A 23,975-nucleotide genomic window follows, 5' to 3' on the forward strand; every position below is an offset into this window, starting at 1 on the left:
CACAAAGGAGTAGGTGTGGCCCACGGAATAATATTACCCAAAACAGCCTCAATTTTCCCTGACGACGATGAGGCAGTATTGGTTAGGTAAATCTAAGCCCAAACAAACTTTCAGATCGACCTGAAATGCTTTCAACAAGTTGCTACGGAATTTTAAAAATAATTTATTTAATGGAATTTTCTACTGACTGATTGACTGACTGACTGCCTGATGCCTTCAGACAAATGTAACTCGATAACGGCTAAGGCTACAGGCTTGATTTTTTCACTGTTCGACATTGCTTCGGCCCGACTGGTGCCTTTTGGCGGCATACTGCAGTACATACAATGCATTGTTCATGGACTTACCAGTGTCCTCCTTTGTGTCCCGTCAGCAAAGATTGTCGATTTGGTGGTAGCACGTGATGGCTTCCCTTTGTAACAGAAATCGTCCGTATTTTTCATAGTGGCTATTTTGATTGCACAGGTGCTTTTCAAACAGTTCTTGATTCGTACTGCTGTGTAACGGGTTGAACATAGCAGACAACGAAGCGTAATGGATACTTAACTTTTCAGACGATAATTAATATAACTGGGGCGTGCGGCACCATTTCTTTCTCGTGGATTGCAGTGGTGCTTTTCGAACAGTTCTTGATCCGAAATGCTGTGTAACGGGTTGAACATAGCTGACAACGAAGCGTAATGGATACTTCACTTTTAGACGATAATTGATATTGCTGGGGCGCATGGCGCCTTTTCAGATGTGGTATGCGTGGGTTCACCAGTCATAATGATTATTTACAAAAAAAAGTTAACGAACAAGTACACAGAAAAATTTGGAATTTTCAACTATAGTAGGGACCATAGCACATTGATAAAAAGTACTGAAAAAAGTTGGAGTAGGCACGATATTAAATCACAGTAAAACAATATGAAGTATTATATCCCTACTGTGCATTTCCAATATGGTATCTTGAGCACAGTAGGGATATTATTGTTTTACTGTGATTTAATATTGTGCACTACTCCAACTTGTTTCAGTACTTTTTATCGATGTGCTATGGTCCCTACCCTAGTTGAAAATTCCAAATTTTTCTGTGTATGGACTTACCAGTGTCCTCCTTTGTGTCCCATTCATCTTTGCTGACAGCAAAAGGTGTCAATTTGACAGTAGCACGTGATGGCTTCCCTTCGTAACGGAAATTATTGTCCGTATTTTTCATAGTGGCTACTTTGATTGCAGAGATGCTTTTCGAACAGTTCTTGATTTTGTTTCGTTTATTAAACAGCCTCTAACACACCACATGGTTTCTGATTTATAACCACAAGTATTTTGAATATTCCATGAATTTGGTCCATCTTAAGTTACCAAAAAAATCGACTTCAACTTTGTACTGTGTTAATAAAACTTTCACCAATTGAGACTGTTGATTGACCTTTCAAGTGATGCATAAATTATGGGATATCATTTTGAAAGGTACTTAATTTTAATTCTTGATATTAAATGCTGTTTAAAATTCTTTGATTTTTTAAGTAAATGATCATTGGGTCATGTCTATGATTGTTGTGGTGGCACCACAATGGGTTCAAGAGTTACAGTGTATAATTAAATATGCAGTGGTATGTTGTGGAATTTTGTACTCTATCATTGCTATATGGGAGTACACCTCCAGTAACCACTCCCAACTAGAGTTTTTCTTACATAATGGAGGTGTACAAGTACATTGCAACCTGTATTAGTGATCACCTGTATTGAAGGATCACATTTCTTTTTTAGCAATTCACCATTGTTCGTAAGAACATTGGCCCATTTTTGTTCTAAAGTGTGTTACAGAACACCTATATTTTATCCCTAATGTAAGCTATCAAAACAACTTACAGTAATACTGTCTCAGAATAGAAAACTCTGCTCTAGATTCTCAATTATATCTAAAACAGACTAGATGGTCTTGCAGAGCAACTTTACTTGTTCTCAGAACAACTGACTAGCTGCTATAATTCACCTTACTGCAGTCATTTTCTACATTTGACAGCTTTTCTCCTAGTAGTTTCAACAATTTGTTTATCACAATAGAACCACTAGCTTGCGATATGTGGTATGTACTGTAACACTCAGAGCAGAACTTCCAAGTGTCCTGTTCGGGCAGAGCATATGATAACAAAGTTTTGTTGTCCTGTCACAATGTCCTGACAAACTGGGTGTCAGTTGTCTGGATTTGTGGGATGATTAGACCTATTGTGTCCACCATAGGAACCTTGCTTATACTAGTACTGGTAATATATCACATGCCTTGCTGCAGCTGTTATGTGGTTACAATACACCTGAGTTGGCAATGGTAAGTTTGTGGTCACTGTCTTTGGGCTGACCTAACAGGCAGCCTTGTGTGTTGATGGGAAATCTGGATATTATTGTAAGGTCTGTTGGGAACTGTTTCAAACATTAAAAGTATGTAGCACCTGACACTGACTGGCTTCTGTGGTGCCAAAACATGGCAGCTAGAAGATCACCATTCCTCAGCTGAAATTTTGCTTAGCAAACTTGTGGGGCAATCTGGGAGTCAGTCCAAGACACACTCTCGAATGAGTATATACACCTGTATGACAATATAGTGTATAATTATGTCAGGCTTGTTAACACCAAGAGTATTACCTGTACTGTACGTACTCTTGCTAACATAAATCCAACCTGAACCCTTAGGTGAGTAAGCGCACTACCTGCAGAGTTAGCAGGCCCAATCCCAAACCGCTTATTCAAACACTGCGCATGGCTACAAGGTAGGAGTGTATTCCAACTCACCCTCCAAATTCACCTCAATTCTCAACAAAGCAGCTCCATACGATATGGTGGGCTCCTATTCTTACTAAGGATGAGTCAATCTGGAAGCCTTGAGTGAAGCTGTTTGGAAACATTTATCATTGAAGTCATTAACTTTGCAAGGTTAGGAAACTAGTATAACTTTGCAAGGTTAGGAAACTGGATCCTACTGTACATGTATATTAGATTCCTGTATTATCATACAGTATAGGGACCACAAAGGTGTGGGCATGGCCCATGAAAAGCCATTACCCAAAACCATCCTTACTTTTACCTGACGACAATGAAGCAGTATTGGTTAGGTAAAACTAAACCTAAACAAGCCTTCAGATCGACCCAGACCGGTTTCATCTACAGTAGTTGCTATGAAATTTAATTATTAAACAGAATTTTCTACTGACTGACTGCATGAGTAACTGACTGACTGACTGATTCCTTCAGACAAAAGCGCAACTCGATAATGGCTAACGATATGGACTTGATTTTTCACTGTTCGACGTCGCTTCAACCCGAGAGTTGCCTTTTGGCATACCGCAGTACATACAATGCATTCTTCATGGACTTAACAGTGTCTTCCTTTGTGTCCCATTCATCTTTGCTGACAGCGAAAAGTGTCGATTTGGCAGTAGCAACTAGCAAGTGATGACTTCCTGGCATAATGGAAATCTTCGGTATTTTTCATGGTGGCTATTTTTATTGCAGGTATACTTTTTGAAACAGTTCTTGATTCGTAGTGCTGTGTAACGGGTTGAACATAGCCGACAACGAAGCGTAATGGATGCTTCACTTTTCAGACGATAATTGATATAACTGGGGCGTGCAGCACCATTTCTTTCTTTTGATGCGGTATGCGTGGGTTCACCAGTGATAATAAAAAAAATTGTTACTTCAGCTTGTTTCAGTACTTTTTATCAATGTGTTATGGTCCCTACTCTAGTTGAAAATTCCGTTTTTTTTGTACTTGTTTTTTCCTTCAGTATATTATCTCAGCCAGCTATCTATCTATCTATCTATCTATATATATATATATATATATATATATATAAAGCTGAAAAGCCGTCCGTCTGACCGTCTACAATTCTGATGGCGTACAACAATTTTCTCACCAGCTGATGCACATATCAAAGTGTTGTTTTTTTTTGTGCAAAACAAAGCGCTCATCATCTAAGAATTACCTCGCTTTTAAATGAAGCTTCTAACTACCGTCGTTTGTCATTTACAGCGCAATTAGTGCAAGGGTGTAGACAAAAATTTGCTCAAATTCTTTCTGTGAACTGCATGCAAATTGCAAGTAAACACCTATTCCATTCAACTTAAGCATGCCTTTATAAACAACTTTTAAAGATTCCAACTACAAGTCACGTTTAGTCCATGTGGTAGAGCGTAAGACGTGAAACTGGTAGGGTGTGAATTCACATCCCAGTAGTATCACTTTTTTTTTCTATTTCAAAAGCCCTTTGGTTACAACTTTTTTTCAACAACCTTTTTTGCTACTACTTTTTTGTGTTATGTGTTCTTTCATGTTATTTTTCTTACTCTATAGTAAACCTGTTTATATTAGGGACTGACCAAAGGTATCCTGATTATCAAGGTTTCCTGAATTTTCAGGTCAGTTACATTCTAAGGGATACTTTAGGAGCGTTACCAAGTGTCCAGATTGTGCAGGTGTCCTCTTTTTCAAGTGTCCTGATTAACAGGTTCCACTGTATTGGCTGATAATAGTTAGTAGTAGCTAATTTTACTGTACAAAGGTGATGATAATAGGTGATAATAGTCAGTAGTAGCTTACTCAAAATAACATACAGTACTGTAAATGTAGGGATCGTGGAGGTTAGAGGTGATGACAATAGGTATAGGTTATAGTGTAGTAAAGAGAACATGAGGGAGTGCTGTAGTATTGTTAACATACAAAGCTCAGCCTGCACCCGTAAGCATGTACGTTACATGGGTCATTCCATACCAAATCAACCCAAAAAATTCTGGACCTCTTTAGATTTTCATGAAATTTGGCACAAACATGGACCCCACCAAGATAATTTCTCACACCAAAATTTGGCTCATTTCATGGTCTCCCTTCAAGTTATGACCATGCACTCAAAGTTTCTGTTGAAAATTTTATTTTGCTTACATATATTCAGTAAAATGGACATAACTTTGCTTGTGATTGACGTAGACACTTCTGGTTTAGATTCTTGATCTTAATTTTTGAAATTATATATTCTTTAATTAATTGTTTTTTTGGTTTACATGTTGCTCCAATACCCATCATTCGTTTAAAGTTGGGACCAATGGTAGATCATGAGTTACAAGTGTTAATGTGTAGCCTTGTAATCACTGCTATTTGTATGGTTCAAGTATGCACAGATGCAATACCAACTGCAAGTAACTTTATATACTATGTCACGATCATTTTATACATTGTTGGTTTGTAAGTAAGGTTAATTTGTTTATGTTTCAGCAAAAGCTTATACTTAAATACATATACTCAAGTAATTTACCCCTTATCAAGCTTGTATATATTGTTTCTGATTATGATGCCAAGTCTATTATAAGTAGTGAAGTATTGAACTTGATGACATTTTCACTAACTACAGTAGCTGCTACTGCTACTGTTAGTATTTATGTTGATTGTTGATATGCAAGTACATGTATATTTTGATACACAAATGTAGCTATGGTGGAAATTAAGCCAGTCAGGGCCAAAAAATTTTTGACCTTAATATGCAGGTGGCTATTTATATAGTTCAATGTGTATAAATGTCTTGCTAGAATAATTTAAAGTTGGCCCTTAATAGAAAGGTGGCCTTTTGTTACAGGTGGCCGCTAAGATAAGTTCCACTGAAATTTGGAACACTTACAAATAAAACATGATGTTATGTAGCTGCATTCTTTGTGTTAACACAGACATGAATGTTACTTCAAATATTGTAATCTACTAGAGGTTTTCTAACGAGTAGTAATGAATGACTGTTGTAGTAGAATGGCTTTACAGTCTTTTCAACTTACACCTTCAAAGATTCAATTGTGTACTGATATCAATGCATCAGCTTTTGTTGCATGTCAAAGTTATATGTGAATGAATGTAGAGACTGTCATGCAAAATGCACCACTTTTAGTCTCATCTTTTATTTCTTTATTACACGATTTAACTTTGAAGTTGATTGCCTTCACCCTTTCTTTAATCGATTATTGATGTATTACACTTAAAGCTATAGACATGTATCAGTGTGCAATTGCTGTAGTGAAGCATTTGTATAATGTAACACATAGCCATATGGAACATTTCTGTAATTCTACGGTTCTTAATTATAGAGTCAAATTATGAGATACATTGCTATATCTAGTTTCATTGATGTATGGAGTTCAAGCCAGTTGCCTTAGGGCCAAAACTTCTGGGCTTTAATGTGCAGGTACGTAGCTGCTTAATACAGTTGCATAAATGTATAGGCAATTGCAATTTAATATTGGCCCTTATGGAGTGGTGGCCTTTCTATAGAGGTGGCCTTTCTATAGAGATGGCCGCTAAGACAGGTCATGGGTTCCACTCTCTTTCATAAATTTTTGACATGTAAGACAATGCATAGTGGTTTTAGAAGTGTACATTTTTCCAGCAAAGGCATTGTTTACAGGTACAAACATATAAAGATGGCCTTTAACTGGTCAGTAGTAGGCATGCCCTTTCAAAGTATGATTCAAAAGTGATATACAGTGGAACATACCTTAGTGGCCACCTTAAAGGCCACCTCTTTATAAGGGCCAACTTTAAATAGGACATTTCTACTCTAATGCAACTTATCGTAAAGGTTGAGGAACCAACTAAGGTCAATCTCGGTAGTCTTTCCTTGGAGTTAATTGCTCCGATTGAAGAGTATAGGAAGGATCGGAAGATGCCACGTTGTCAGCTTAATAATTCGCACATGAGACTTATAATAATAAATTTCTTGCACGCGATACAATATATCTAACACTCCCCCACAGTTGGTCACCCAGAGAGGTGAACCAACTATACCTACTATTACAAAATGAAGTCTACTTATAAATACAGAAAATCCTAATACACAAAAGAGTTTCAGTTACTCTGAAGACGATTGAACTTCAAGTGGGTAGAGATGTTTGACACTTCTTCTCAACAAGCTAGTTTTACCCGGTGGGTCAGATACTTTGACGACTGCAGCTCTTGCCTGATTATTGTTTCCCCGAATCACATTTGTCACAACTGTGAGTTTCCAAAAAAGTCTCTTTGTGGTATCATCCTTCACAATCATCGCATCTCCTGTCATCACAACTGGTTGCTTGCTTCACCTCATCCTTACAGTGTGATTCTCACGTAGGTTAAGCAGGTAATCATGTTTCCACTGCTTGGTGAATTGGGATAGCAAGTGCCGATGATGCTTGGCTTTCTTGGTTAAAGATTCATAAGTACTCACGATCTCAAAGTGTTGATCATTTGGCATAGTTGTAATTCGTCTACCATTGATGAGATGAGAAGGGGTTAGAACACTGCTGATGCCACCTTGATCATCGACCACGTATGTAAGTGGACGCAAATTGATTACAGTTTCAACTTTGGTTAAAATGGTGCACCGCTCCTCATAAGTAAGTTTGCTCTTCCCCGTAGTCTTCTTAAACTACACTTAACGCTTCTGACGAGTCTTTCCCAGAAACCCCCCACCAGGGGGCCTTTTCCACGATGAACTTCAGGGGGCCTTTTCCACGATGAACTTCCAAGACACTCAGCGATTGTTCAAGAACTGCATCACTTCAGCTGATCGGGTGATCTTCATGATTTCCTTTGAGAAGGCCTTGAAAGTTTTTTCATTGTCACTGATCAAAGTTACTGGTAAGCCACGCCTACTAGCAAACCTGCGAAAAAGCAAAGAAACGATGAGCTTGACTAATCTGGGGTCAACTCCAAATGTATGGCTCAAGTCGAGCAGCAGGTGAAGAGACAAACATATTTGAAGAGACAAACATATTTGAAGAGACAAACATATGCCTTTGACATAGTCGATCCTTTGGAAGATGGTTCATGGACATATAGAGGACCAGCATAGTCAATACCTGTGTATGAAAATTGTGGGTCCTCTGAAACTCGGAAACTTGGAAGATCCGGTGGACTTACAGTTGAATAGAAACCTTTCCCTCACAGTCAATAATGTGTCTGTAGTTCCACTATGCTGCACCTTCTCATGAGCTGATCCAAGGGTGGTTGTTAGGAAATAAGATAGGATTCTTAGTATTTTGTGCTAAAGAAGAATTGTTCACCCTTCCCCGACAATGAAGTATGCCATTAGGATCAAGAAACAACCCAAACTGATGAACATGAATTGGCAGTGACTGTTTATTACTTGCTTTAAGGAATGTATTTTCTTCCTGGAATGGCTTGGCCTCTAAGTGCAGTATCCACATCCTTTCAGCATTGTTGATCTCATCTACAGTGAGGTGCATTGTTGATCTCATCTACAGTGAGGTGGTTGTCATTGTTACTTGTGGTGCGTTGACTTCTCCGCTCTTTGTTACGCCTGCGAAGTGCACTGACAAACCTGAGTACATATACCGTTACACAGAGTACCTTGTCCCACTTACTATACTTAGAACAGTCTATGATATTGTCTAGAAGTGGTGGATCTGTACAGCTCTGGGATGTGGTTAAAATGTGAGTGGATAGTGTAGGTTTCTTGGTGAGCTCTGCATCAGTTGTGTCATTACCAGGAATGAATTTAATGTCAGGCCAATGATTCTCTGGCTGAAAAAGAAAGGTGGGACCATTCCACCATAGTTCACTCTTTGACAGCTTCGCTCCGTTCATTCCCCTTGAAGGAATGTCTGCGGGGTTAAGGTTGCCCGGACAATGACGCCATTGCTGACAATTGGTAAACTGACGGATCTCAATTACCCTATGTTCAATGTACTGGTTCCATGGCTTGTCATTACGAATCCAGTGTAGCGCAATAGTTGAATCAGTCCAGAAAAAGGATGGTACTTGTTCTGGCAACAATCTGGCAATGGCAGTAACAAGTCGACTCACTATAAGAGCTCCTAACAGTTCTAGACGAGGGATGCTTTGCTTCTTCAATGGTGCAACCCTGGTTTTTGATGCAAATCAGCACTGTTTGAATGCTGCCATCACTGTACATTATTCGTAGATAGACTACGGCAGCATATGCGTGTCACAAGCATCACAAAATCCATGAAGCTGGGTCGATAAACATTGATGATCCCCTCTAAAATAACATCTAGGTACTTGGATACTATTCAAGCAACAGAGCTCAGAAAATATACTTCTCCAACTAGTTAACAACTCACCTGATAATGGTTTGTCCCAATCCATTTGTTGAACACACAGGACTTGAAACAAGATTTTCAATTGCACTACAAACGGACTAATTAGGCCTAATGGATCAAATAATTTAGCGGATAATTTCAAAACTGAACGCCTGCTTACTGCCAAGGAGTTGGCATACTCAACCAATCCATCAACTTCAAAGGTAAATACATCAAGTACAGAGTTCTATAGTACCCCAAGCACCTTGGTCAGTCCATGAGATGGTGTAGAAACATTGGGACCAATTACAGTTTTCGCATAAGTGTCATCCTCTTCTACTAATTGGCATGGAACTGGAACACATCTCAGATCAGTTTCCTGCGAATTGGAGTTTATTCTTTCCAATAGTTCTAGTGAATTGGAGTGCCACTTCCTCAAATTCATTCCACCAGCTGCCATTACCCTGTTACACTCTACATAAAATTTGTAAGCACTCTCAGTATCAGTGGTACTGGTTATGAGATCATCTACATACAGGACATTCAGCAATTTCTCTGCTAATGTAGAATTGTGAGTTTGATATTGACTAACATGATGATTTATTACTGATCCCAACACTGCTGGGGAGGGGCGTAACCCAAACACTAAGCGAGTGAAATGCAAATGAATCACTTCAGAATTCTGCTTACTGGGATCCTTAATCCACAGAAACTTAAGATAATTATGATCACTTGGCTTGATGCTCACCATCAAAAAAGCCTTCTCAATGTCGGCAGTAACAGCAATCAAGTTCCATTTAAATTGGAAAAGGATGTTAAATAATTTTGGAATACAATTAGGTCCAGTTAACAATCATTTATGGAGTAGTCATCTCAAAACTGCCTTGGCCGACCCATTATATACTATTCTCAACTTAGTGGTTTCACTTTCTTGACGGACCACACCATGGTGTGGTAAATAGTGGAATTCACCTTCAGGGTTTCTTGGACTCTTTGACATATTCCACTATACCTTGGTTTAATTGATCTCTTATTATCTTGTCGTATTCACCCAGCATTTCAGGATTTAACCAAAGTCATTTAAGTAAGGATTTCAAGTGAGCTTTACACAGGGTCAGGTGTTCTGGAACTACACACTGAGTCCTTTTCCAAGGTAGGCCCACTTCATATTGGCCGTTTTCAAATGAAATTGAGGACAAAAATGGACCTTCCTTTGACGAAACGGCTAAGGGCTCCATCATTCTAATTGATTCCACCTCCCGAAACTTTTGCAAGGATTTCACAAGAACATTATCTTCACTGTGTACTGGATTAGCCGCACTTCCAGAAATAATCAAATGGATATGCCTGATTTCCATCGCTGCAATAGTGTTGACTGTCCCAGACAATAACCAACCTAGCTTACTGTTCACCGCAACAGGTCCATGGTCTCCTTGTAAAATGTCGCCTGATACAACACTCCAATAATATTTAGATCCTATCAAAACATCAATTTCTCCTCTAGCTCCATTATAATTATCAGCTAACTGTAAGCCACGCAAATGAGGGTACTTCTCAACGTGTACTGTTGAAGGCAGAGGAGAACAAATAACAGGAGATGCGAGAGCAGAGATACTAATGGCCTCGCCTTGTGCATGACCCTGGAGGTATAATTTCACAACACTGCACTCTTGTGTTTTGTAGTGGTGTGTGCCAAAGGTGTTTAAGTGTAGTTTTTCAATTTTGACTGGTTTCAGCCTTAATTGTCCCTTCAATCTTTCCATTATGTATGATAGTTAGCTTCCACTGTCAAATAGCACACAGACCGTTACACCTGAACTCCCAGGACCACTAGGGGCAATAGCTTTAGCAGTTTGCAATAAAATGGTTGGTTGCTGCTTAATAACGCTGGTTGTATTGCTGGTAGTGCTGATGCCATCAGGAGGTGGTTGAGTGGATTCAACTTGAGCAGGAACTTGGCTACTTGTGTGTGAATTGTCACTCTCCTTGGAGCTGGAGCAAATAGATTGGTGGTGTTTCCTGTTGTAATGTCAACACAATTTATGTGAATCGCAATCTCGTGATTTGTGACTTGTTTTTAGACAACTGAAGCATCGGCCAGTCCTGAGTAATATGTCCTTGCGTTCTTGAATATTTGAAACTCGTTTGCATGATGCAGAATAGTGAGCTTCATTACAATACACACAGCAAATCGAGGAATTGAAACAAGCAAGCTAGCTGTGCAATTGGGCCCTCGATTAGTTACACCACTGGGGGGTTTCATTGCATGTATCTTCACCTGCTCACTAGCCTCTCTTGCTTCAACCTCCTGTTTAATCAAATCTACCATCTCCCAAACATCCTTCGTGGTTTCTCTAGCAACACGTAAGCGTAATTCTGGTGTAATTTGCTCATTATGATTTGGATTAATAAACTACCATACTGGGTTGAACTTATGCCCATTGCAGACAACCCCCTCACATTAACATTAATTTTGTCAAAGACATACCTGAGACAGGCTGGTTTCTCTCCCGTACAGGGTGAGGTCTTGATCAGCTCCTCCATGTGAGCACTGATAATCTGCTGCGGCTTGCCAAACCTATCCTGCAGTAACTTAACAGCTGATTCATAATTACTTTCATTCAAGGGAAGTCCTTGTATGGTACGAGCCACTGGGCCTTCCAGAAGGGAGTGAAGATTATTGAACTTATCCACAACTGCTATACTGCAATTCTCATGCACTGCTGATCTGTAAGAGTCCCCAAAGGCATTCCAGTTAGGTACATCACCTCTGAACTTTGCCAAGCTCAACTTGGGAAGCTTTGGCTTCATAGTGCGATCCATTACAGTTGGCATTACTAAAGCAGGGTGACTAGTGCTCTCTCCTGCTCGCAGGTTTGCTAGTGGCAGCATCTACTCTTCATTTCAGTTCAATGACCTTGGCCGTAACAGTTTCAGACTCCTCAATCTCCTTCTCTATGTCAACAGAGGCCTAATACTTCGCTATCGAGGTTAGTGAGTAACTTAGACTTTCCCTCCAACTGCTCAAAAATGACCTTAAGTTATGCTGTCGCCTCTGCATCTAACTCGGGCTTCGACAACAGATCGTCCACTTCTCTTGTGAGCTTCGTTATGACTCCTCTATTTCCTCGTCAAATCGCTCTCAATCTTTCCATTTTGATCTGTCGCTCGGTTTCTTCGTCGGACATCTTCCTCATGTTGAGTTTCTACGTACTGTGGATAGACACAAAAACAAACTGAATCAATGAGTTGGATTACTCAACCTTATATGGTACCGTTTGCGATACTATAGAACAGTCCAATCGTGCCACGGTACCAGGCTTCTCGTGTTGGGTTAGTAGAACCCGATTGGGCCCCATGTTGGGCGCCAGGTGTCGTAAAGGTTGAGGAACCAACTAAGGTCGATCCCAGTAGTCTTTCCTTGGAGTTAATTGCTCCGATTGAAGAGTATCAGAAGGATTGGAAGGCGCTACGTTGTCAACTTAATAATTCGCACGTGATACTTATAATAATAAATTTCTCACACGCAATACAATATATCTAACACAACTATATAAAGCAGCCACCTAGGTATTCGACCAAGAAGTTTTGGATACCACTAAAACATGGCATTTCGATTCAACAATTCCACATTACGTGTACGTGTTGTTGCAGTTACTATAATTTATTATACACACATATAAGATTGGAAACTATCATCATATAGCTACCTCTATAATAAGACCACCTTGTTATAGTGGCCACCGCTAAAAGGTCAAGTGTAGCTTTTTCCTTTGATCTTAATTTCAAAATATTTATTCTTTAATTAAATTTATTTTTGGTTTACATGTTGCATCATTCACTACTGTGAGTTTAAAGTTGGGACCAATAGTAGATCATGAGTTGTAAGTGTTAATGTGTAGCCTTGTAATCACTGCTGTTAGTAACCTTAAATTAGTATGTCACAAATTATTCTATGCATTGAAATAGTTAGGGTTTGTATTGACAAAGGCTCGATCACTACACTGAAACAGAGCCACTTTTAAAGCTAAGAAAATTGGTGCAATAATAATAAAGGAATCACTGATTATATTTTTGCTATAAGTTCAGTGTCCTATATACAACTGATATGTACCATGCCGATGCAGGCTAAGAGCCTGTGGGCGATTAATCACCCAAACCAATACGATACCGACCACCGAATTCATTATATAGACCAACTTGTGAAATTCGATTATGGGACAGCAACAACTAACGTTGTGACTACGTTTGTTAACATAAACGGGAAAATCCTACGGATATCACAGAAACACTCAATTTAGTGATTTTACAAGTGTTTCAAAGTTGCTACATCACTTAAACACTGTTTACACAGTTTTCTAAACATCCAGAGGGGTAGCTTCGCTGTAAAGTGGTTACCTTGTGATATACAAAAAGTGGGAGTGGTACGTAATCAAACACGCGGACAAGCGCTTTTAAATTACCCTAGTTCTCACCTTGAACTTTTGTTTGTCAACTCATAGGGTGGTAAGGGAGTCGAACCGCCTCCGTCTGAGTGCTGTAGGATGGAAAATCAGCTTCATGGTTTTCATCACGTGAGCAATAATAAACTCCCACAATCGAATGCTGCCAGGATTCTTGTAAAAACAAACCAACGTTACTTCACCAGATATCAAGGCCATGGTTTAACTTAAATAAACCATGGCCAGCTATGGTTTAACTTAAATGTACCATAGCAAGCCAGGGTTTATGAGATGTGTACCCTGAAATTTGCCTTGGCTTCATGGTACATTATACTAATGTACCATGAAACCACCTAACTTCAAAGGCAAATTCCAGGTTACATATCTTATAAACCCTGGCTGGCCATGGTACATTTAAGTTAAACCATGGCTGGCTATGGTACATTTAAAATAAACCATGGCTGGTACATGTAAATGTACCATGGCCTTGATATCTGATGAGGTAATGTTGTTTGTTTTTATAAGAATCCTGGCAGTATTCAATTGTGGGAGTTTATTATTACTCACGTGATGAAAACCATGAACCCGATTTTGCATTCTACAGCACTCATACGAAGGCGATTCGACACCCTTACCACCCTATGAGTTGACAAATGGAATTTAAGGTGAGAACTAGTGTCATGGTTAATTTCCAATCGCATGTCCACGTGTTTGATTACGTACCACGCCTACTTTTAGTATATCACGAGGTAACCACTCTACAGCGAAGCTCACCCCTCTGGATGTTTAGAAAACATTGTAAACAGTGGTTAAATGATGTAGCAACTTTGAAACACTTGTTAAATCGCAAAATTGAGTGTTTCCATGATACTCATAGGATTTGCCCGTGTATGTTAACAAACGTAACTGCAACGTTACTTGCTGCAGGCCCATAATCGAATTTTACAAGACTCTCTATATAATAAATCCAGTGGGTTGCCTCGTATTGGCTTGGGTGATTAGTCGCCCACCACAATAGGCTATTAGCCTACATGGTACATATCAGTTGTATCACGTGCCCTCGTGATTTGCCTGATATGTACACCCACGCTCTCGGGCCTAATGGCCTTCGAGCCTGGGTAATGGCCCTCGAGCTTGGGTGTACATATCAGGCAAATCACTCGGGTACATGATACTATTGCATATCACATAAGTGCCTATGTGGGAGACATTATAGGTATGCACAGTAGTATAATAATTACAATTGTCTTTGCTTATGTACATACATTCTGGACACACTTGGCTTTGTTACATCAACTTCCTCAATTATATTGTATTCTTCACCTGCTGTTGAATTATCCTGTAGCTACACATAGCTTTGCTGTTTAAAATTATATGTATGTTCACATTGTTCCGGTATACTTGCAGGATGGCCTCATGTTCTTTAATTAAAGTGACATGCAACATAGTTACATGAATTTTAATGCATGGTTTCCATTACATAATACACAATATTGGTAACTTCTGCATTGTAGGGCAGGTACCAATAGGTTAATTAATGTCTTATGTGGCCAATCTTTTTATCAAATGATGCTACATGTATAGCCTGCATAATAGGACGTGTACTACTAGAACCATCTACATTGTTCACACCTGCGTGTTATAAGCATACACATTACTACAGTATAGCTACAGTACTGCAGATTCTGGAGTACCTGCATGCTTCCCATGATTTTGGTATACTTTGCAAGATGTTGAGTATTAATAATGATATCACCATGCATGCTACAGGGCATGAATGGCACTGATGTTTAATGTTTAGTTGTTATTATAATGTGTTCCCTGTACGTAGGGCAGGTACCAATGCTAGGACGTAAATAATGGATGTGTTAACCAGACAGTGTCCTTTTCTAAAAATCACTCCCTTCTTCAGGTTCAGCTCTGGATTTTTGCTCTTCAAACTATTCCTGTATATTCTGTTATTCAATGCTCTGAATTCTGGCATGATGACCATCAGTGTAAGCATGTTACATAATAAAGGTTCTACTGTAAATGGTCAGAGGACTTAGTCTATGGGTACTGTAATCTAACTGCAGCTACTCACTCTTGATATGAGAGAACTAGCTCTCTGAAATATTATTTTCAGACCATAAAGTGGTTGCAAGACAATTTAAAATTATATGAAGAGAGTGAAGTCAAGCATATTAATGGTCCCACCCACCTTTATAGATTACTGGCTTGAGCTATGCAAAATTGTGGGTTCAATTGTGGGCTTTAATTTTGCACTGGAGGTGCACAGTCATGTTAGCTGTATAACAGAGGAGGTTGGACACGATATAAGCGCTTCTGAAATTTATTACTGTTAATTGTATATTTCTAATATCTGACGAGGAGTAAGTGATAGAAGAAATGTTTAGCAATATCCACACCATGTTACCTTGTGCTTCTTAAGATGAACAGCAAATTATTATTGCAACGTGGGTGTGCGAGTTTCTAATTCTCTTCTCGATTCTCTGTGAGGCCAAGTTAGCGGCTCCGCTCTTCTTTTTCGATACCCCGAGAGACTTTGTTAACATGCACATTGCTTTCTTCGACAATTATTGTGCTTAAATACACACTCCCTATAGTATTACACTTGGATTCCACCCAGCAAACGCTTACACATGTGATCCCCGTGGATTTCAAGAGTGATTTACATGCTTGGAGTAGTGGGGTTGAATGGGGTTGACCGGCTGAATAGACTAAACTTGAAGTGCACTCTCGAATGGTATCTGTGAAAACTTTTGTGAACACTCGGTTAAACTTTCAATACAAAATGTATGCGCTCACGTGTGCGTGTCCAACCTCCTCTGGCTGTATAGGAAGTGGATGATGATATATACTCAACTTCACCCCTCTTCATGTGATTCTAAATACATGTAACTTGGTAGTCTGAGCCATTTGAATTATATATATATTTCTTTTTACTCTAGGCAGCTTTTGTATTTTATCTAGTGCTACGATGGGTTGCACCAGATTATACTACCATTATGTATTATGGAGAGGATGAAGAAAGGTATGGTGTACGTTACTGTATATTGAGATAAAATTATTCAATGCCATTTGTCACTCATTGAAATAAAATCTGGTTGCTAAAGAACTGAGCTAAAATATTGAGAAGAAAAGAAATCCGCAATAAAGTAGTGTGTGAGTCCTATAAGTTTGCATAAGACAATTAGTTTCTCTAACTGAACTGTCCTGTTGTTTGTCAGATAGTGAAAAATGGGAGGTTGCCTATACCTATAGTGGACATTTCTTCTGACTGAAGTAGGGATTAATGTCCAGTAGATCCCTTGTTTTGCTACACTTACAATACTGCCAAGGCACCATGAAGGTATTGTGAGGCTGGTTAACTTTCTGGTCTTTGTGAAAAGGTGCTAATTCCTCCATGATCCCTAATGTAGAGTATAAGGAAAAGATTTTCGACTAGGGATCGTAGAAAAAAATAGGGGAACAAGGAAGGTTGCCTACACCTGCAAATATGTACTAGTGAACATTTTCTGTAATCCCAATTCACATGTTTACTAGTATATCTGCACGTGTCAAAATACCTTTACATCATTGGATCATGCAGATTGCAGTACATACTAGGGCTGGGACGAAACTTCGAATGTTTTGTGGGTTTGAAGGTTCAATAACTTTGAATTATAAAAGTATCCTTCGAAGCTTCGTAATACACTCATAATCTACGAAAGAATTACAAATAAACGTCGTTATCTTTATTTCAGCTACTTATTCCTCTTGCATGATCAATGTTCGTCTCTTCGCGATGCATCTTCGTGTGCCTCGCCCACTTTAAAACCATCATAGTTCAGCTTGCTACCATAGTTGCAGTCTTAAAACACCTTATAAAGTGATTGATAATGCATGGAAAATGTCCTTTTAGCCATTACTTTGTGTTTACCTATGCATGATTGCAGTATTGTGGACACACCCATTTACAATCGATTGATTGCATCATTCAGTACTGCTGCTATATATGCACTTTCTAAATGCAATTTAGAAAGATAAAATAAATACAAGAAAACCTGTAACTTGAAAGCTAACACCGAAGCTTCGAATGTTCGAACATTTTATTAGCGAATGTTCGAAGGTAAATTTCAATATTCGTCCCAGCCCTAGTACATACATCTCACATGCATGGAACAATTCATGTACAGTATTGAACCTCATGAGTATAAAATAATGTACACATCCTACTCAAATTTTGTGCTTGTAACAGGTATGTCATCATCCACCTACATTTAAATATGCATGTATATAATAAACATGTACTGTATGCCTGTATATTGCAGGCCACTGTTGCGTAAGGCATCGATAAATGATGATTATGGTATTGCAGTGAAAGTATGTTATGTACCTGTAGTGTTGATACTTGCATATGTGACTATAGATATGCATGCTGAAATACGTACTGTAGTGGCATCTCAATAATAATACTGCTGCTATGCAGTGTAATTCATCCTAAAATATCTACAGCTGTAATAGCTTTTTATGGAAGAGTCTTAAAACCCATCGACGCTAAATTCTTAAGGACCACTGGCTGAATTGCCAAACTGCAGCATACTAACACAGAAATACCTAGTAACCATATTTCTAAGCATAGGTTACTGCACTAATCCAGGTATCTGCTCCTTTCTGAAGGTTTCTAAATAGCGCAGATACCTGGATTTGTGCAGTAACTGATTTAGACTATATATAGTATGGCTCATGGGGCTCTGGTCACTGCCAACAATGGCGGCTTCCTGATAGAATTAGTACTAAAATAACTCACTGACAGGCTTCCTAGATGAATATGATCATCTTCAATTCTTTCCAACAACACCTTTATGCTCCAGCCAGCAATGATTTCTGATGGCTGTTGTGACTGGAATCCAGCAAAGCACATGATGAAAAGTTTTGTCACTGGTATCTAACCAACACCTACCCACGAGTATCTATTCATTAATGACTAAACTTCAAAGCACTAACTACTCACTGTTGACTATGTTGTTTTTGCTTACAAAACAGTAGCCACACAAAGTTATCGAAGCAAAGTCTAAACTTCCACATCCAGGATAAAGTAGCCGACTGTCAACTCCATTGATGTACATAACACTTCTTTATTATCAAATAATACTTTTCAACTTGAAGAACAATTTAACTCACCTATTATGAGAAGTTACAGTTTGCTCTATTACATAACAAATGCACACTAGTCTAGGAAGGATCCAGTTATCCCAGAAACGGGACCTCCATAGACGTGTCCAATTCTATACTAGTGCATTTTGCTATGAAACACATTTTGACAAGTTATAGCAAAGCTAAAGTATATTTCTATGGGTGAGTTGTGATGCCCATAGAAAATATACTTGTAATACATCACCTTCCCTTGATACATCACCTTAACCCATTATGGCCATTTTCTATGGCCATAATGGGTTAAGGTGATGTATCAAGTGAAGTCTAGTATTTTATATAGATATTTTCAGAAGTATCAGTTAAATTGACTAAACATGATTTTTTGTTAGCTTGCAGCTGCCTACTATCAGCCTCTAAGGGTTAACTATCCACAATAATAAACTCATACATATGGCAGCTGTCCAATTAATGCTGTATTGTCAAAACACTCTCATTGTCAAGTACATGTGATTAATATAAGGAAACCTTACTGGGACAATAATTACAGTATGTCATATAGAACACTGTCATGCCACCCTCTAATGATTTGTCATACATGTGGAATTGCTTCATCAAAGTCTCAGTTTTGCAATCACGATATCCTAATACAGCAGTCACCCTACTGTAAGACAACAGCCAGGCACGGTAAACTGTTGCTGTGTTCTAATAGAACAGTCATTTACATGTACATGTACAGTGCACTTTTTAGCTAAAAGTAAGAAAATTAGTGTATTTCAGTAATTTGAACAGTGTTGTTCCAGTTCTCAGTACTGAAACTAAAATAATACCAGTTCTAGCCCTTTCAGTTCTAGAACAGGAACTGGAACTGGAACAATAAGTTTGCTTTACTTAAGATTGGAATTAGAGTTAGAACTATAATTTTGCTTTCCTCAAAACTAGAACTATAAAGAAATTTTATCAAGTACTGGAACTACAATAATACTGGAACTGGAATATTGCATACAGGTTTTTTCAATTAGATTTTATGTTCTTCAGCAGGCCTGCTAATAAAACACATAATGTAGTATATAACTTCATAAAAAGCTGTGTGTATTAATTACAACATCTATACGCATGCGCTCAGACACTGCTTGAAATAACTGATTACTGTATCTGTAATATTAGAAGATTATACAATGCTGGTTCAGTCACATCAAGAGTTCATAGTATCATACAGTACGATAGTACTGTATAATAGGGACCACAAAGAAGTTGGCGTGGCCCACAAAATAACATCACCCAAAAACCAGCCTCAATTTTCCTTGACGATGAGGCAGTATTGGTTAGATAAACTAAGCTCAAACAAGCCTTCAGATCGATCCGAAACGCTTTCAACAAGTTGTTACAGAATTTTTTTTTTTAAATTATTTAACGGAATTTTCTACTGATTGAGTAACTGACTGACTGATTCCTTCAGACAAGTGTAACTTGATAACGGCTAAGGCTACGGGCTTGATTTTTTCACTGTTTGACATCGCTTCAGCCTGAGAGATGCCTTTTGGCATACCGCAGTACGTACAATACATTCTTTATGGACTTACCAGTGTCCTCCTTTGTGTCCCATTCATCTTTGCTGACAGTAAAATTGTCAATTTGGTGGTAGCATGTGATGGCTTCCCTTAACGGAAATCGTCTGTATTTTTCATAGTGGCTATTTTGATTGCAGAGGTGCTTTACGAACAGTTATTGATTTGTACTGCTTTGTAACGGGTTGAACATAGCTATCAACAAAGCGTAGTGGACATTTAGTCTAGACAATAATTGATATAACTGGGTTGCGCGGCACCATTTCTTTTTTTTGGTATACATGGATTGCAGAGGTGCTTTTCGAACAGTTCTTGATCCGAAATGCTGTGTAACAGGTTGAACATAGCTAGCAACAAATCGTAATAGATACTTCACTTTTCAGACGATAATTGGGGCCATTTTAGATGCGGTATGCATGGGTTCACCAGTCATAATCATATACTTGCATCTAACTTCACTACATTTTACCCTACTTAATTTAATTTTTTTAATACTGTACCCAAGTGTACTCTTGAAAGTTTGTATGTACAGTAGATTGATGCATTTACAAATGTTGTAATTACTGTATGTTGTTTTCTTATGCAGAAAAGCTTTAACTGGATTGTTGACCTGATTCTCCTACGGTTAGTTTACTTGTAGTATCCAAATGTCCTTCATTGTGTGTGTACATTTATCTGCATGTACAGTGTACGGTAGAGTATCCATACTTAGATTAATGAATCATGATACTGTGTAATTTCTTGGCAGTGTTATGCAGTGTAATTATGTAGCAGTGTTATGCAGTGTGATTAACATAAACATTGCAATGAAGTGCATTACGCACTGTGTAAGGATAATATACACAGACAGTAGTGATTTAATGAGTGACAATAAGATAAAATAATTGCAATAGATTGCATTTTTAAAATCCACTCATTATTAGAAGGGCTTTAAGGTCATTCTTCCAGACCCATTCTTCCAGATTCTTCCTTCCAACTTGGCAGTAAAGGTCTGTACAATGCATGGAACAGTAAAACTCACTATTTTTGCAGACGAATAACCACAAAGCTACAGCATAGCAATAAACTGAGTGTGATTTATATAGCACTTCCTGTGATGTTACAATACATCCCAAATTATGATGATCCCCTCAGTAAACGGGAATTGTAAGCACATGTACTGTACATGTAGCAGGCATGCCACACAACCATGCAGCTACACCTAGCTTCCTGAAATTGGCTGGGAAACAAATATCTGTCCACATCCTTGTGAGCCACCAAAAGTTTTAAGCTAAAACAACATTTAATGAAAATGCTTCATATACTGTACGGTCAAATACTTGGAACTGAATCTTCAGGTTTCAATACTGAATTAACTAGATGTTTAGCTACATAGCTTGTTATGTAGTCTTGTGCTAGCTACACCCCCACCTGCTGTATGCTTGAAAGTATGCTATAGCTAGCTAGCCAGCTCAAGTGACAGTGTTCATGACTGAAGTTTAATACAATTAGTATCACCACCCCATACTGCTATAGCTCAGTCACCTAGTTTAATTGGCACACTTTTTGTATATATTCTAAATTATTGATTAGTGCATGAGTGAACTTAAGAGAAGAGCAGTACCAGCAGTTGTAGCCTGATAATGAGTTATCCATCGTTCCAAGGCACCAGATAATCCCTGGTTTATTGTTGATAATCTGTTTCAAGCTCAGTCCGTGAGTCCAGTCCATGAATCCAGTGCATGGAATAAATAGACACTGTATTTAGCTTACTGTGTGTACATATAGATCATCAATCATTATGGTGTATTTCAGGTTAGATGATGTAAAGGCAAAATGTGGTCCAGATGCTTACAGTTACCTAAACTTACTCTGGCACCTTGTAGTTTTATTGACTGCATTTACATTATTTTCTGTGTCTGTTATTCTTCCAATCAACTACAATGTTGGGGATCAACGTGAGTTGATTATATATACAGTCTGTATACTTAATACTGCTTGTACTCACTTTATTTGTATCTGTTCACACATACTGAATTTATAAACTGTATGTGTTTCATGGGTAGCATCAGCTTCAGGGCAATGCTGCTGTTTCCTAAGGAATTCTATTCTTCACCACCTACGTATACGGTATTTATATTTCATTGTCTCATGACTCTCATCACATGTGAAGTGAAATGGTTTCCATAAGATCTTTATTATCATCATTAACTAGTAATCTACAACATTTCATGCCGGGTTTCTTGCGGGTCCCTCTTATTTAGACTAGATGGTTCTTGGCTCTTTAAACAAGCCTTCATGGATCATGTGGTCAGTAAGGTTCCCTATATGGTAAAATAGAGTAGACTAATGCCTAACGGAACTATGGTCCACATGTGTTGTCCAAGGTTTTGTCACACAAAGACAAAGTTACTACGCTGCTTGTTTTGTGCAAATTGAAGCCAAAGCTACTGTAAGTTGTTCATTAGGTACAGATCGCATTTTTATACACCTGGTTTGTGTGCTAATCGAGGTGATAGTCGTGGCCCAAAGCAGGACAAAACAGCAAAGCCGATCCACATGTTTTTGCCTGGCACTACAGATCTGGAGATAGTACATCCAAATGTTTATTCAATTTCCACAAGGGTTTTGTATAACATATACATGTAGTGCTTCATTGCTTTGGGGTTTGTACAGGTGTACTTGCCTATTTTTTCAGCCTGAAAGATGCCTTTGGGCATAACACAGTACATACAATGCATGCATCGTAGACTTATTGTACATTTGTTCTCCTTTGTGTCCCTTTGTTCTCCTTTGTGTCCCATTTCTTTTCGCTGACAGTGCAAAGTGTCAATTTGCAGTAGCGCACTGTGCTGACTATCATGTTTACAATGGGAATCATCCACTTTTTCTGGTAGGGGTGCTTCTTGCACTGTTCTAACAAGCTGCATGAGCTGCACAAAGTGTAATGGCCACTTCACTTTAAAGTAATTGATAGTTGGAAGGGGGCATGACTAGACACAAAATTAATTGTTATTTACCTAAATACTTGGTATTCAAATTTGAATGTGAGGAGCACTTCTAATTCATTGAGTCAATGTTATGTGTATGTATACTTGCATACTAGTGTATCAGCCCTTATTGCTTAATGTTTTTACTTTAGATCACTCTGATCAAAACTTTGCTCGGACTACCATGACCAATATCAAACCTGAGTATGATATCTGTATTTTGTTATGTGCAGATGTGCATACATACAGTATGAACAAATGTACATAATGTATATAGACAATATATATAGTGTATATGTGGGTTTGCAATGGTGACATCACTATGGACAATCCTTGTTACAGATATGACTTGTCTTGGTTATAGGTCCAGTAATTTACAGTTTCAGCCTATAGTCACCAAATATCACCTTCACGCACATTATGGACTTAGACACAAATCATGTAAATTGTCGTAGTCCTAAGTATAATAATGCCACAAAAATTATTGGTGCCATGTCTGGGCAACAATAACAATGGATCCTGAAACAAACTAGCTGTGTTTGATAACGTAATAGCGAAAAAAGGAAACTGTAGAGAAAAAAGTCACAAAGAAAGAACTGATGCAGAATTAGTGAGATACGCATGGCCAGTCAAAGTACATGTGTGGACCTGTAGTTATGATTGCCAATGAGAACCTGTGAGAATGATGTCATTGTTGCAAATCCGTGATATATTGTATACTAGCTGTATGTATAAATTCTAGGCTCAAATTCATGGTAATGTTACAAAAAAGTAAACCAAGGAAAAATAAGAAATTTTAAAGG

General features: G+C 38.4%; 1 protein-coding gene across 1 annotated transcript in view; it reads left to right on the forward strand.

The window, feature by feature from the left end:
* LOC136259196 (calcium permeable stress-gated cation channel 1-like) overlaps nt 1-23,975 on the forward strand; it is a 132,282-nt gene that overhangs the window by 1,840 nt on the left and 106,467 nt on the right. Inside the window, exons 2-6 of the mRNA XM_066052678.1 lie at nt 16,451-16,533; nt 17,813-17,864; nt 20,790-20,827; nt 21,998-22,140; nt 23,325-23,376. Of these exons, the coding sequence (XP_065908750.1) occupies nt 16,451-16,533; nt 17,813-17,864; nt 20,790-20,827; nt 21,998-22,140; nt 23,325-23,376 (368 nt within the window). The remainder of the gene's footprint in view (nt 1-16,450; nt 16,534-17,812; nt 17,865-20,789; nt 20,828-21,997; nt 22,141-23,324; nt 23,377-23,975) is intronic.

This window comes from Dysidea avara, chromosome 1 (assembly GCF_963678975.1).
Source record: "Dysidea avara chromosome 1, odDysAvar1.4, whole genome shotgun sequence".
Lineage (NCBI taxonomy): Eukaryota > Metazoa > Porifera > Demospongiae > Dictyoceratida > Dysideidae > Dysidea > Dysidea avara.